The sequence below is a fragment of the Oncorhynchus nerka genome, linkage group LG26 (genome assembly GCF_034236695.1).
Source record: "Oncorhynchus nerka isolate Pitt River linkage group LG26, Oner_Uvic_2.0, whole genome shotgun sequence".
Lineage (NCBI taxonomy): Eukaryota > Metazoa > Chordata > Actinopteri > Salmoniformes > Salmonidae > Oncorhynchus > Oncorhynchus nerka.
The window spans coordinates 28887850-28902577 of NC_088421.1; the positions used below are offsets into that span (position 1 = coordinate 28887850).

The window sequence follows — 14728 nt, forward strand, 5'->3', positions numbered from 1 at the left end:
ATCCAAGCTGCATTAATATTTCCACCAAACCCAGAATATGTACAGGTCAGTTTGTGGGATTCTCCAGGCTTTCTACCACTGGTCCAAACTCAGTTAGTGTCTGACCCTGAACACCTCTGGAGAAAAAAAGTACTATTTGAGATCAAACCTGGACTCAACACCTCAGCAAAGATTCTGTTACAAATACAATGGTCTAAAAGTGTTCCTGTCGAGCCTATTGTCATCAGTAGAAACACAATAGTAAATGTCATGATGAACTCTTAGTACAGTATGTCTCTGTTCCTCAGTCTAGTCAGTGCTTCAGTCCTCTCCTCCACTTTGCAGTGAGATAAGTAGTGATGGAAGAGCTCAGAGTTTTGCATTGACTCCTTCATACAGGGCAGTAGGGAACGGGAAAATATAATATATAATATTGTGGCTGACTAAATAAATGTACATCAGTAATACTTGTTAATGCTCTTGATAGAATTGCTTCTATTATAAATATAATTTTCTTTGTCATCACTTCATTCCATCCCCAGAATAACTGTCAGGATACAGCTGCCAACAGCAGCAGTACTGTAACAGTCGAGAAGCAGGTGGTAAGTTTAAGTTTGTCGAAACGTTGGTTATTAGGTTATTAAATTAATGCGTCTGAGCTCCTAGAGTATGCGGCTCTTTTCTTTTGTAAGTTTAATATAAAGATACAATGTAGGAGTAGCGTCTAGACATGAACAACAAACAATACTGCCTGGGGAAGGAAACTAAGGGAGTGCCAGATAAAAGGGGAGGTAATGGAGTCCAGGCGTGCGTAATGATGAAGCGCAGTTGTGCGTAATGAAGTTTCCCAGGACCGGTGGTTCGAAAACCAGCAACGTGGAAATCACAGATGATGTTGGGATCCAGAATGTCCTCCCCTGAAACACAGCACCGCTCCTCTGGGCCATACCCCTCCCAGTCCACAAGGTACTGCAGCCGACCCCCACAACATTGGGAGTCCTGTAGAGATCTGACCGCATAGGCGGGAGCTCCCTTGACGTCCAGGGGGTCGGAGGGGTGTCGTGGGGACAAGGAACCACTGACCTGAGAAGGGAGACATGAAAAGATGAGATACGGTAGTCACTGGGAATCTGTGATCTATACGCCATCTTGTTGACCCTCTTCTGAATAGCATACGAAGTGGCGACTCATGCCATCCGCTGGATGCTGCTAGTGTCTGGAAGGTGAGCACGCACTCAGCAGTCGTCTGCTCACCCCCTCTTTGCCCTCCGGTGGATGATCAAAGATACCTCTTAACCGAGCCATGAACCACTAACACGAATCCAGCTCCTCCTCTCTCCCAGACAACCGTGGTCCATTCCTACGCCCGCCCAGTCATCAGAGAAATAACCGAGGCAACCTTCAACCTCTCGGTGGTAGGAGCTCCCATCTGTTGTGCAACGTATAGGGAACACTGTAGTCGAAAGCCACAGCATTTACATGGCGTGCCATCATATTTATCCGGGAAGGACAAGCGGTCATCGCTGAACTGGGCAGGTTGCTGAATGGGCTGGTGTGCTGGCTGGATCGACTGGTGGTAGAGTATCCTCCACTAGTTGAAGGCAACGCCTCTCGTAACGACGTTGAACGCTGGATGGGAGGAGTGGGAGTAGATGTGACAAGTAGAGATGAAAGGATCACGGTTTGCTAGTGGGAGCTGTACTGTACTTGGTTCATGACAATATTTAAATGAATAACCCTTATATGCTACCCAAAAGTATCTTCATTCTTATGTTTGCTGATGTAATACCTCTGAATTGCATACATTTGAAATCTGATTTCATTCAAATAAGCTTACCTAATTGAAAGGCATTACAAAATAAATGGTTTGAGCTGCTTGACATTGATAATAATTTTACTAAATGACCACATGTATTATTGATACTGTTGGTTATTTGACATCACATGAATATATTTCTGTCCGATAAAGATGTTCAAAAAAGAATAGCTAATATGAAGTCTGAGTTGCAAAAAATGCACTTCTGTGTTCATGTAAATAGTGTGCTTTTCACTGTTCATAATGTGTGTGAATGTTTTATGTGGATAACATTGATATCAGTGGACAGTGTTGTAGTGTGTGTGTTTAAACAAACGATGCGCCTCTCACACTGTGATCAGTGTTGATCAGTTTTTGTACGGTGCTGCAGCCTCCTGTGTCACTGTGTCTCTGGCACAATAATAAACAGCAGAGTCTTCAGTCTTCAGACTTTTCACCTCTAAGTACAGCTGGTCTTTAGAGTTGTCTTTGGTGATGGTGAACTGGCCCTGGAGGGACTGGGCAAATACAGTGCCAGTGCCACTGTCAATGCGCCCAATCCACTCTAGACCTTTCCCTGGTTTCTGACGGATCCAGTGTAACCAGCTCAGGGCTAGTCCAGACACAGTACATGACAGTGTTACTGACTCTCCAGGTTTCTTCACTACTGGCTCAGAGGAGGTGAGTGACTGTCCCTGAACAGCTGAAAAACAGACAGAGAGTTTAGATTACTGTGACCCTCCAGCCAAGTAGCACAGCTCCTCTCCTCTCTCCTACACTGGACAGAAATAACTCCAGTTAACTCACCTGAGATGAGAGCTAGGAGGAACATACATTCTAGAACTCTCATTGTGTTACGGATCTAAAATTCTGTAAAAGAAGCACAGACTGGGAGTGGTCGTCGTGACTGAGGGAGATGGTCTGTGGAGGGCAGTTATATCAGACTATTGAAATGGGAGGAGACCTTGGGTCTATGTGAACAGAAACACATTTGCATCTCTATGGTGTTACATGTTTCTCCCCGTAGATCTAGTGGTCTAAAATACTACGTATATTGGCACTGTTGTGAAAAGTTTTGGTGAAAACTCAAGGTGTACATGTAATAGTGACATAGACATGTATCGTTTAATTTTTTTAAATTGAACCTTTATTTAACTAGTCAAGTCAGTTAAGAACAAATTCTTATTTACAATGACGGCCTAGTAACAGTGGGTTAACCGCCTTGTTCAGGGGCAGAGTGACAGATTTTTATCTTGTCAGCTCAGGGATTTAAACTAGCAACCTTTCCGTTCCTGGCCCAACACTCTAACCACTAAGCTACCTGCCACCCAGTGTGACAGTGTATCAATAAGACGTTTTGGGTCCTTGAAAGCGCTACATATGTCCCATGTTTTATTATTACCGTTTCCACGACCCCTATGTTTCTGTTTTTAATAATCAGGTTAGAAACAGGTCATTATGTGCTGTGTAGAATACGTTTACTGAACACTTGCACTGTTCTAGTGAAGATAACACACACTCCCTTACAGTGTATGGACATCACCATGACAACTAAACACCAGACAGTCATCAGTTCCAATGTTCAGTGCTTGTCAGGTTAGTGCAGGGCTTGTTGTAATGTCAGTCCAAGTTGCCTATAATGAGATGGCCAGAGCTGAGTGTTTGATTATAAAGGGATGGATGGGAGGGAGACTTTGCATACACCGCCCTCTAGAGGCTTAAATAGAGACTGAGAGGGAATGACATTTGCTCTATTCCTTGATGATCTCCCCTCCCTGTCCTTTATTCTGCTCGCTGATTTTAAGATTTTACCAATGGGATGTTCAGACTAGATATGTTTAATATTTTATACAGCGCTGAACAGCACAGAAACAAGCACATTTCCCTATGTGGGACAATAGAAGTTGTATTGAATTATATGTATCTCTATCTGCTTATCCCCTCTTGGGAATCTATTATGGAGTTCCCCAAATATATATAAATGGTCCATTACTGTATTTAGTTTGAGTATATTTCTGTTTGCTGATCACATTAACTTCTTACGGATCAGTGAGAAGTTAACAGCCCACCTCGACAACATCCGGTGAAGTTGCAGAGCGCCAAATTCAAAATACAAAAGTTGTAATATTAATATAATTCTGTCCAATACAAATACTCAAAACGTAACAGCTAATATGAACTCAATTCTGTAAAGTTGACTTTGGGTTCATGTAAATAATGTGCTTTTCAGGTAAAAATGTGTGTGGATTACTTTTTGGGTTTAATATTGATATCCGAGATGCGCCTCATTGCCTCTCATACTGTGATCAGTGTTGATCAGTTTTTGTACGGTGCTGCAGCCTCCTGTGTCACTGTGTCTCTGGCACAATAATAAACAGCAGAGTCTTCAGTCTTCAGACTTTTCACCTCTAAGTACAACTGGTTTTTGGAGTTGTCTTTGGTGATGGTGAACTGGCCCTGGAGGGACTGGGCAAATACAGTGCCAGTGCCACTGTCAATGCGGCCAATCCAATCTACTCCTTTCCCTGGTTTCTGATGGATCCAGTGCATGTAGTAGCTACCCATGGAGAAACCAGACACAGTACAGGACAGTGTTACTGACTCTCCAGGGCTCTTCACCACTGACTCAGAGGAGGTGAGTGACTGTCCCTGAACAACTGAAAAACAGACAAGAGTTTAGATTACTGTGACCCTCCAGCCAAGTAGCACAGCTCCTCTCCTCTCTCCTACAATGGAATGAAATAACTCCAGTTAACTCACCTGAGATGAGAGCAAGAAGGAACACACATTTTAGAACTCTCATTGTGGGAGTCTTCTAAGGTTATGTAAAAGTAGGAGCACAGACTCAGAGTGTTTGTCTTGGCTGAGGGAGATGGTCTGTGGAGGGCAGTTATATCAGACTACTGAAATGGGAGGAGACCTTGGGTCTACATGAACAGACACACATTTGCATCTCCCACGTATTATTATTTTGGATCCTTGAAAAGCACTAAACTCAGCAAAAAAAGAAATGTCCCTTTTTCAGGACCCTGTCTTTCAGAGATAATTCGTAAAAATCCAAATAACCTCACAGATCTTCATTGTAAAGGGTTTAAACACTGTTTCCCATGCTTGTTCAATGAACCATGAACAATCACCTGTGGAACAGTCATTAACACAATAACAACTTATAGACGGTAGGCAATTAAGGTCACAGTTATGAAAACTCAGGACACTAAAGAGGCCTTTCTACTGACTCTGAAAAATACCAAAAGAAATATGCCCAGGGTCCCTGCTCATCTGCGTGAATGTGCCTTAGGCATGCTGCAAGGAGGTATGAGAACTGCAGATGTGGCCAGGGCAATAAATTGCAATGTCCGTACTGTGAGATGCCTAAGACAGCGCTTCAGGTAGACCGGATGGACAGCTGATCGTCCTCGCAGTGGCAGACCACGTGTAACAACACCTGCACATGATCGGTACATCCGCACATCACATCAAAAAAATAAAGGGAACACTAAAATAACACATCCTAGATCTGAATGAATGAAATATTCTTATTAAATACTTTTTTCTTTACATAGTTGAATGTGCTGACAACAAAATCGCACAAAAATGATCAATGGAAATCAAATTTATCAACCCATGGAGGTCTGGATTTGGAGTCACACTCAAAATTAAAGTGGAAAACCACACTACAGGCTGATCCAACTTTGATGTCATGTCCTTAAAACAAGTCAAAATGAGGCTCAGTAGTGTGTGTGGCCTCCACGTGCCTGTATGACCTCCCTACAACGCCTAGGAATGATCCTGATGAGGTGGCGGATGGTCTCCTGAGGGATCTCCTCCCAGACCTGGACTAAAGCATCCGCCAACTGCTGGACAGTCTGTGGTGCAACGTGGCGTTGGTGGATGGAGCGAGACATGATGTCCCAGATGTGCTCAATTGGATTCAGGTCTGGGGAACGGGCGGGCCAGTCCATAGCATCAATGCCTTCCTCTTGCAGGAACTGCTGACACACTCCAGCCACATGAAGTCTAGCATTGTCTTGCATTAGGAGGAACCCAGGGCCAACCGCACCAGCATATGGTCTCACAAGGGGTCTGAGGATCTCATCTCGGTACCTAATGGCAGTCAGGCTACCTCTGGCGAGCACATGGAGGGCTGTGCGGCCCCCCAAAGAAAGGCCACCCCACACCATGACTGACCCACCGCCAAACCGGTCATGCTGGAGGATGTTGCAGGCAGCAGAACGTTCTCCACGGCGTCTCCACGTCTGTCACGTGCTCAGTGTGAACCTGCTTTCATCTGTGAAGAGCACAGGGCACCAGTGGCGAATTTGCCAATCTTGGTGTTCTCTGGCAAATGCCAAACGTCCTGCACGGTGTTGGGCTGTAAGGACATCCCCCACCTGTGGACGTCGGGCCCTCATACCACCCTCATGGAGTCTGTTTCTGACCGTTTGAGCAGACACATGCACATTTGTGGCCTGCTGGAGGTCATTTTGCAGGGCTCTGGCAGTGCTCCTCCTGCTCCTCCTTGCACAAAGGCGGAGGTAGCGGTCCTGCTGCTGGGTTGTTGCCCTTCTACGGCCTCCTCCACGTCTCCTGATGTACTGGCATGTCTCTTGGTAGCGCCTCCATGCTCTGGACACTACGCTGACAGACACAGAAAACCGTCTTGCCACAGATCGCATTGATGTACCATCCTGGATGAGCTGCACTACCTGAGCCACTTGTGTGGGTTGTAGACTCCCTCTCATGCTACCACTAGAGTGAAAGCACCGCCAGCATTCAAAAGAACATCAGCCGGGAAGCATAGGAACTGAGAAGTGGGGTGTGGTCACCCCCTGCAGAACCACTCCTTTATTGGGGGTGTCTTGCTAATTGCCTATAATTTCCACCTGTATTCTATTCCATTTGCACAACAGCATGTGGACAGTTTGATTTCACAGAAGTGTGATTGACTCGGAGTTACATTGTGTTGTTTAAGTGTTCCCTTTATTTTTTTGAGCAGTGTGTATATATATATATATATATATATATATATATATATATATATATATATATATATGGTCACCCCCAAAACCAATTCTTTCTTTGGCCGCCTCTCCTTCCAGGTCTCTGCTGCCAAACTACAAAAATCTCTGAAACTGGAAACACTTACCTCCTTCACTAGCTTTAAGCACCAGCTGTCAGAGCAGCTCACAGATTACTGCACCTGTACATAGCCCATCTATAATTTAGCTCAAACAACTACCGCTTCCCCTACTGTATTTATTTATTTATTCATTTTTCTCCTTTGCAACCCCTTATTTTTATTTTTACTTTGCACATTCTTCCACTGCAAATCTACCATTCCAGTGTTTTACTTGCTATATTGTATTTACTTTGCCACCATGGCCTTTTTTTGCCTTTACCTCCCTTATCTCACCTCATTTGCTCACATCGTATATAGACTTGTTTCTACTGTATTATTGACTGTATGTTTGTTTTACTCCATGTGTTGTTTTACTCTGTGTTGTTGTATGTGTCGAACTGCTTTGCTTTATCTTGGCCAGGTCCCAATTGTAAATGAGAACTTGTTCTCAACTTGCCTACTTGGTTAAATAAAGGTGAAATAAATAAAATAAAATAAAAATAAATAACTAAATCCTCTCAAACAGCTTCATGAGGTAATCTAGAATGCATTTGAATTAACAGGTGTGCCTTCTTAAAAACATCTAATGACTCCCCATCCCGCATGAGGGAGCGTAATCATCGACTGACACTAATTAGCATAACGCAACGGACATAAATATTCCTAGAGAATATTCCTATTCTTGAAAATCACAAGTGAAATATATTGAGACACAGCTCACCCTGTCATCTCAGATTTCAAAATGCTTTACAGCCAAAGCTAGACAAGCATTTGTGTAAGTTTATCGATAGCCTAGCATAGCATTTTGTCCAGCTAGCAGCAGGTAACTTGGTCACGGAAATCAGAAAGGCAATCAAATTAAATAGTTTCCCTTTGATGAGCTTCGGATGTTTTCACTCACGAGACTCCCAGTTAGATAGCCAATGTTACTTTTTTCCAAAAATATTATTTTTGTAGGCAAAATAGCTCCATTTGTTCTTCACGTTTGGCTGAGAAATCGCCCGGAAATTGCAGTCACGAAAACTCCGAAAAATATTGCAAATTAGCTCCATGATATCGACAGAAACATGGCAAACGTTGTTTATAATCTATCCTCAAGGTGTTTTTCAAATATCTATTTGATAATATATCCACCGGGACAATTGTTTTTTCAGTAGGACCGATTGGAATAATGGCTACCTCTGTATTTTACGCGAAAATCACTCTGGGAGCCATCAGGTGACCAGTTGCGCAATGTAGCTGCTTACGGGTATTCTTCAACATAAATGCGTAAAACTACGTCACAATGCTGTAGACACCTTGGGGAATAGGGAGAAAAAGTAATCTGGTTGATAGCCCATTCACTGCTCAATAGGGACGCATTGGAACGCAGCGCTTTCAAAACACGAGGCACTTCTGGATTGGATTTTTCTCAGGCTTTCGCCTGCAATTTCAGTTCTGTTATACTCACAGACAATATTTTTACAATTTTGGAAACTTTAGAATGTTTTCTATCCTAAGTTATCAATTATATGCATATTCTAGCATCTTGTCCTGACAAAATATCCTGTTTACTACGGGAACGTTATTTTTCCAAAAATGAAAATAATGCCCCCTAGTCACAAAGGGTTAAAAGTTATTTTGTGGAATTTATTTCCTTTTTAATGTGTTTGATCCAATCAGTTGTGTTGTGACAATGTAGGGGGGTATACAAAACATAGCCCTATTTGGTAAAAAGCCATGTCCATATTATGGCAAGAACATAAGCAAAGAGAAACAACAGTCCATCATCACTTTAAGACATGAAGCTCAGTACATGCGGAAAATGTCAAGAACTTTGAACATTTCTTCAAGTGCAGTTGCAAAAAACATCATGCGCTTTGATGAAACTGGCTCTAATGAGGACCGTCACAGGAATGGAAGACCCAGAGTTACCACTGCTGCAGAGAATAAGTTCATTAGAGTTACCAGCCTCAGAAACTGCAGCCTGTCTGTTATGAGACGCGGTGTGGGTGAATGGATGACCTACTCATGTTTAAAGCATGGAGGAGGATGGTGCTTTGCTGGTGACGCTATCTGGGATTTAATTTGTATTTAAGTCACTCTTTACCAGCATGGCTACAACAGCATTCTGCAGTGATTCACCATCCCATCTGGTTTGTGCTTATGTAACCGGTTCTGCACCGGTACCTTTCTGCGTTGTGTTCTGGTAAGGTGTAGGTGGAAGATAAGGCTCTGGACACAATTCTGCCAGTTGTCTCTCTGTTAATGTCTGCGTGGAATATATACAAATACAAGGCAAATGTAACTGCTTCAGGCTGGACTCCATACAAGTATATTTGCCTCTCCTCATCACGCTCTGAGCAAACTGTAGTGTAAGAGTATCAACAAAAAGTACATTGTACAAAATGTACCTGTTCATATTTCCAAAAGACATTTTATAAAATGTTGTCCACCAATACACTAATAAATTGCTAATAAGTGCAAAATAATTCTTAGAGAGTGTACTATTGTACCATTATACCTGAAGCATACTAATGGAATAACAGAGCCATTTTTGACATTCCCGGGAAAGTAACAAATGAACGACAGCGAACTAGGCATATTAAACATGAAATACAAAATCCTCACATTTCACAACATACCTGCATGGAATGGATATAAATACAAAGCAAAAGTTACTACTGCAGTCTGGACTCCATTCAAGTATATATGCCTGATAAAAGACAGTGCAGAAAACCAATGAGAAAATAATAGAACAACTCCCGATGTCTGCACCTGAAAGAGACCCCCTCCCGCCACAAAGCTCATGATAGTTGAGCTAGCTTTGCAAAGTTGCACTCGAACATTATCCACATTCACATGAATATGTATTCCTATAAACAGTAATGCAACACTAAATTAGTGACGATATAACTTTTGATTGTCTCATCTTGTGAATTTGTGAACATTAGCGACATGTGCATTCAAAAGACCGGAGCATATGTAACACCTACCTCTCCTCATCATGCTCTGAGCAAACTGAGGAGTAAGAGCATGGCTCCTGTTGATGACATCACAGCATTAACACAATTTAGAAAATAAATAAAATAAAATAATTCACTCTTGAAAGTAATGTAATACATCTTAAAATAACCTTAAAATAATACATTAAAATAAATTTGAATGATTTTCGGTGAAATACATAAAGTATATTTTACACCTGTTACATTTAGTGGGACTATCGTTCGTTTTTTCAACAGGAAAATGACCCAACACACCTCCAGGCTGTGTAAGGGCTATTTGACCAAGAAGGAGAGTGATGGGGTGCTGCATCAGATGACCTGCCCTCCACAATCTCCCGACCTCAACCAAATCGAGATGGTTTGGAATGAGTCAGACCGCAGAGTGAAGGAAAAGCAGCCAACAAGTGCTCAGCATATGTGGGAACTCCTTCAAGACTGTTGGAAAAGCATTCCAGGTGAAGCTGGTTGAGAGAATGCCAGGAGTGTGCAAAGATGTCATCAAGGCAAATGGTGGCTATTTGAATAAAATATATTTCGAATTGTTTAACTCTTTTTTGGTTAATACATGATTCTATGTGTGTTATTTCATAGCTTTGATGTCTTCACTATTATTCTACAGTGTAACAAATAGTAAATAAGGGATGATTAGTTAATCTGCACTCTCCATACGAAAAGACAGAATACAACAAACAAATGAAGAAGGGAGTGTGACACTAATACTTTGAGCAGATTTGATGGATGGAGTATAACTGCTAAGAAATTGTAGTAACACAGTAATTGTGTATAAAGTATGTGTGTTTTAATTGTTGAAAAGTTTGTATTCTAGTGTCATGTTTAGTGTTTGGATACCTTTATATTCATATGAATGTCATGGAGTTTATGTACCGGTTCTGCGTTGGTTTGTATCAGTATGGATGGCGAGCACAATAATACACAGCTGTGTCTTCAGTCTGCAGACTCTGTCCTGTTAAAGTCATTGTGATGCTGGACATGTCTCTGGAGATACTGAATTTGTTTTTCAGTTTATCACTGTAATATGTCTACCATCGTGACAAATAAATCCGATCCACTCCAGTTCTTTTCCTGCAAGTTGGTGATTCACCCCTGTACAGTAGCTGGTGCTGGTTAAAGAATACCCAGAGGCCTTACAGGAGAGGGTCAGAGGCTGTTCATTCTAACAGAACACAGCTGTAAAATAAAACAAACAAAACTAATAATGTTCCTAATTACATTTCCAAAACTCTATTACTCCGTAGTACACCAATGTTGATGTATCAGTCCCCCAAAACTCACAGGATACAGCTGCCAGCACCAACAGCAGAGATGCAGGGAACATGGTTTGTGTTGAAGCTGAACTGATGGTAACTGCACTTGCTAAGTGAAAGCGGGAGAGATATTCCTCTTCATACAAGAGAGGAGAGTTGCTTTGCAGTGAAAGAGTCATAAAAAAAGAGGAAGGGACGTGTATCATTATGACATGTTATACACAGAATCAGTATCAGAATGTAATGATTATATTTTCAGTGAAGTATTGATGGTTAATTATAGCTAGCTAGTATGAACTCTGAATTTCCTTGAGAATTGGCACATCTTATAGAGCAAATAAGATACAACACATCATGTAGAGTGAAATGTACAGAGGAATGATTTGAGCATTACTTGTGTGTGTTTAAACACTTGATTTGCAATGTACAGTAGACATCTATAAATGTTATTTCTTGTGGGGGAAATACAATATGATTGAGTTTGTTTTCTACTCATGGCTGTTGAGATTGTTGTACACAATTTGTGCTTGTTTGTATCACTGTGGTAACGAGAACAGTTATACACAGCTGAATCTTCAGTCTGCAGACTGTCCTATTAAAGCCACTGTGCCTCTTAAAGTGTCTCTGGTCAAGCTGAACTTGTGTTTAAGAGAATCTTTGTAAGCTGTGCCTGCATCGTGAAACAGTAGATGTTCCCAACCCACTCTGGTATAATGCCTTCAGGTTGGACCCATGATACTCTATAGAGGTTGGTGCTATCAGTCAGAGAATACCCAGAGACCTTACAGGTGATTACCAAAGACTCCAGAATGTATAACCATTGAACTCGGCTGGGTGAGCTTAAGACCACAGTGTACACCTGTTAAGAAACATCATAATATCATGTAGAACAATCTCAAAGTACAACTATTTTAAAGCTATGTAATCATTAATTACACAATATATTCCTTTAAACATGTTATAAGTCTGTTAATTAAACACCCAAATCCTGAGAGACAGGAAACAGCTGCCAACAGCAGCAGCAGAGAATCAGGGAACAGGCTTTGTGTTGAAGCTGATGGGAGAGAGATACTGTATGATTCACACAGAGAGACTGTTTTATATAAGGTAGAGGGAGTGAGATGAATTAGTAAAAAAAATAGAAAGCTATGTGTAATTTGCACAAGGCAGGTACATTGTGATAATTTTTTATTTGACTATTTACGTCAGTTAAGAACAAATTCTTATTTACAATGTTGGCCTACACGCCTGGCCAATTGTGCACCGCCCTATGGGACTCCCAATCACGGCCGGATTGTGATACAGCCTGGAATCGAACCAGTGTCTGTAGTGACACCTCTAGCACTGAGATGCAGTTCCTTAGACCGCTGCGCCACTCGGGAACCGATAGCAATTAGAAATTTCAGAAAACCCACTGAACCATATTGACTTTTCACGCTTCACTTATAGGATGGGACTCAAAAGTATGTTTAGAAAAACAGCCATTGGACTATTTTTTAGAAATCCTTATTTGACCCTTATCACCAAAAAAGGTGTATTTATCAGCATTAAATTAACTATGGGAGTGTTGAATTTATGACCATGGAGTGTGTGCCATTTAGAGTCAAATCGTTTAGAAATCAACACCACAACTTTTAAACTGAAAAAAAACCTACACCCAACTTGCTGTGTATTTGTTGAAAATTAGTATGTAAGATGTTTTTGTCCAGGTCTTCCATTGAGCTGTTGCACTGTGCCTCCAGTTTTTGCACAATAATACACAGCTGTGTCCTCAGCCTGCAGACTGGTGATGTCTAAGTACAGTACATTACTACTGTCTCTGGAGATGGTGAATCTGCTCTTAAAAGAGGCTCCAGAGTCAATTGATCCACCACCCCAGATGATCCCAATCCACTCCAGTGTTTTCCCTGGCTGCTGTCGTATCCAAGCTGTACCATAGTCTGTCAGGGCATAGCCAGAGACTTGGCAAGATAGTTTCACTGACTCTCCAGGAGGTTTGAGTTGAGCAGGGGAGGAGGTCAAACTAATGCTGTATATATCTGAAAGAGAGCAGGAGTGTAGAGAAAGAGAGATGAGAGGAATTCCCCAAAAACTGTCACAATGGCAACAAAAGAACTGACTAACAAAATGATAAAACAACTGACTAATACATTGTTTGGTGTCCTGTATATAAAGAGACTAAAATCCCCCCACTTACATGGCAGGACTGCCAGGAGGAGTAGGGATGTAAGAAACATGTTTCTCTGTTGGATCTCTGGCAGTGTGTGTCTGAGTACAGACAGGGTGGTTGCAGTGAGGAAGGTCAGAACAGGTCATTTATATATCAGAGGGAGGGGCTTTATTTGCATACTGTCTGTCCTGCTAAGACAGGTGTCACTGGATGCATTCTATATGCACAATATACTCATAATATATGCACATACAATACAATACATTAAAATACCTACATACATACCTTTTGTAAATGTAAATAATGACTTCCAGTCGTGGCAGTGATGAAGTATGGAGTCATGGCACCATATTCTGGCCAGGGAAGATGAATGGCTGTGTCCTATAGCTTGTCATAATGTTGTATAATTTCAGTAATTGTGGTATGTTATCCCATGTATTCTTACAGAACCTAGTGGTAAGGCTAGTCAATATTTTTTATCACCATTTGGCATAAGTTGTCCCGCTATTTCAGGTGCATGTGGTATATTGACTATAACTCCTCTGATTTATTAACAAAGGAGATGGGCTAGACATTCTTACTGAGCATTTTATGGATAAAACATTTATTTTTAATACAATTAGTGGAAAAGAGGAGCATTACATAGCTGCTCTTCAGCTTCCATATTCTATACAGTGTCTCCCAAGAGGATGGGTTTTTATACAGCTCTGGTGCTGGTTTATTTTACTGTGAGGTTAGGCACAATAATACACAGTTGTGTCATCAGTCTGAAGGTTCTGCCCTTTTAAAAACACAACATTACTGCTAGAATCTACTGAGAGGCCGGACATGTTGTTCAGTGAATCCTTGTATTGTGTGTCTCCAGAATATGCATTTCCATTCCACTCCAATGCTTTTCCCTGCAGGTTGTCAGATCCAAGCTGTCCAATAGCTACCAACAGAAGAAGAGACCTTACAGGAGATGGTCAGTGTTTGACCAGGCTGGACAGTCATAGAGGCTGGCTGGAGTGAGTTCATAACTCTGTACACCTGGGAAAGAAAATAATGAACAACATTAAATACACAAAATATATACTATATACATTCTAGTAGCTAGTTACGTTGAAGCCAGTTTTATACTACAGGCAGATTTCTTTGTTATGTTTATTTGATTTTGTTCATAACATGACATGCGAAGTGACACGGACAAACTATGTACCTGTGCCTTAACCAGGGCAAAGAGTTATTCCTGCTCAGGTCAAGGAGGTTGGTAAAACTGTAGGGAATCTTGGAGGATGATTTTCTAAATATTTATAGAAATACTTCTCCATTGGGGTTAATACTCTGACCATGCTGTTATAGAATCAAAGGGGGGGGGGGGACCAACTCCACATTAATGCCAATGATTTTGGAATGAGCTTTTTGACGAGCAGATGT

The 14728-nt window shown here is 41.5% G+C and overlaps 1 long non-coding RNA gene and 1 gene segment (V, D, J or C); both read right to left on the bottom strand.

Moving 5' to 3' along the window:
• Nucleotides 1–1855: 1855 nt before the first annotated feature.
• LOC115104373 (immunoglobulin heavy variable 3-74-like) lies at nt 1856–2694 on the bottom strand. The segment is given in 2 exon segments: nt 1856–2477; nt 2582–2694. Coding segments are annotated over 2 exon segments (378 nt in total).
• A 10185-nt stretch (nt 2695–12879) lies between these two features.
• On the bottom strand, nt 12880–13427 carry LOC115104377 (uncharacterized). The gene is made up of 2 exons (XR_003859718.1): nt 13340–13427; nt 12880–13181 (listed from the first exon to the last, which is right to left on the bottom strand). It is a non-coding gene; the product is annotated as an uncharacterized LOC115104377 (long non-coding RNA).
• Between the last annotated feature and the right edge of the window lie 1301 nt (nt 13428–14728).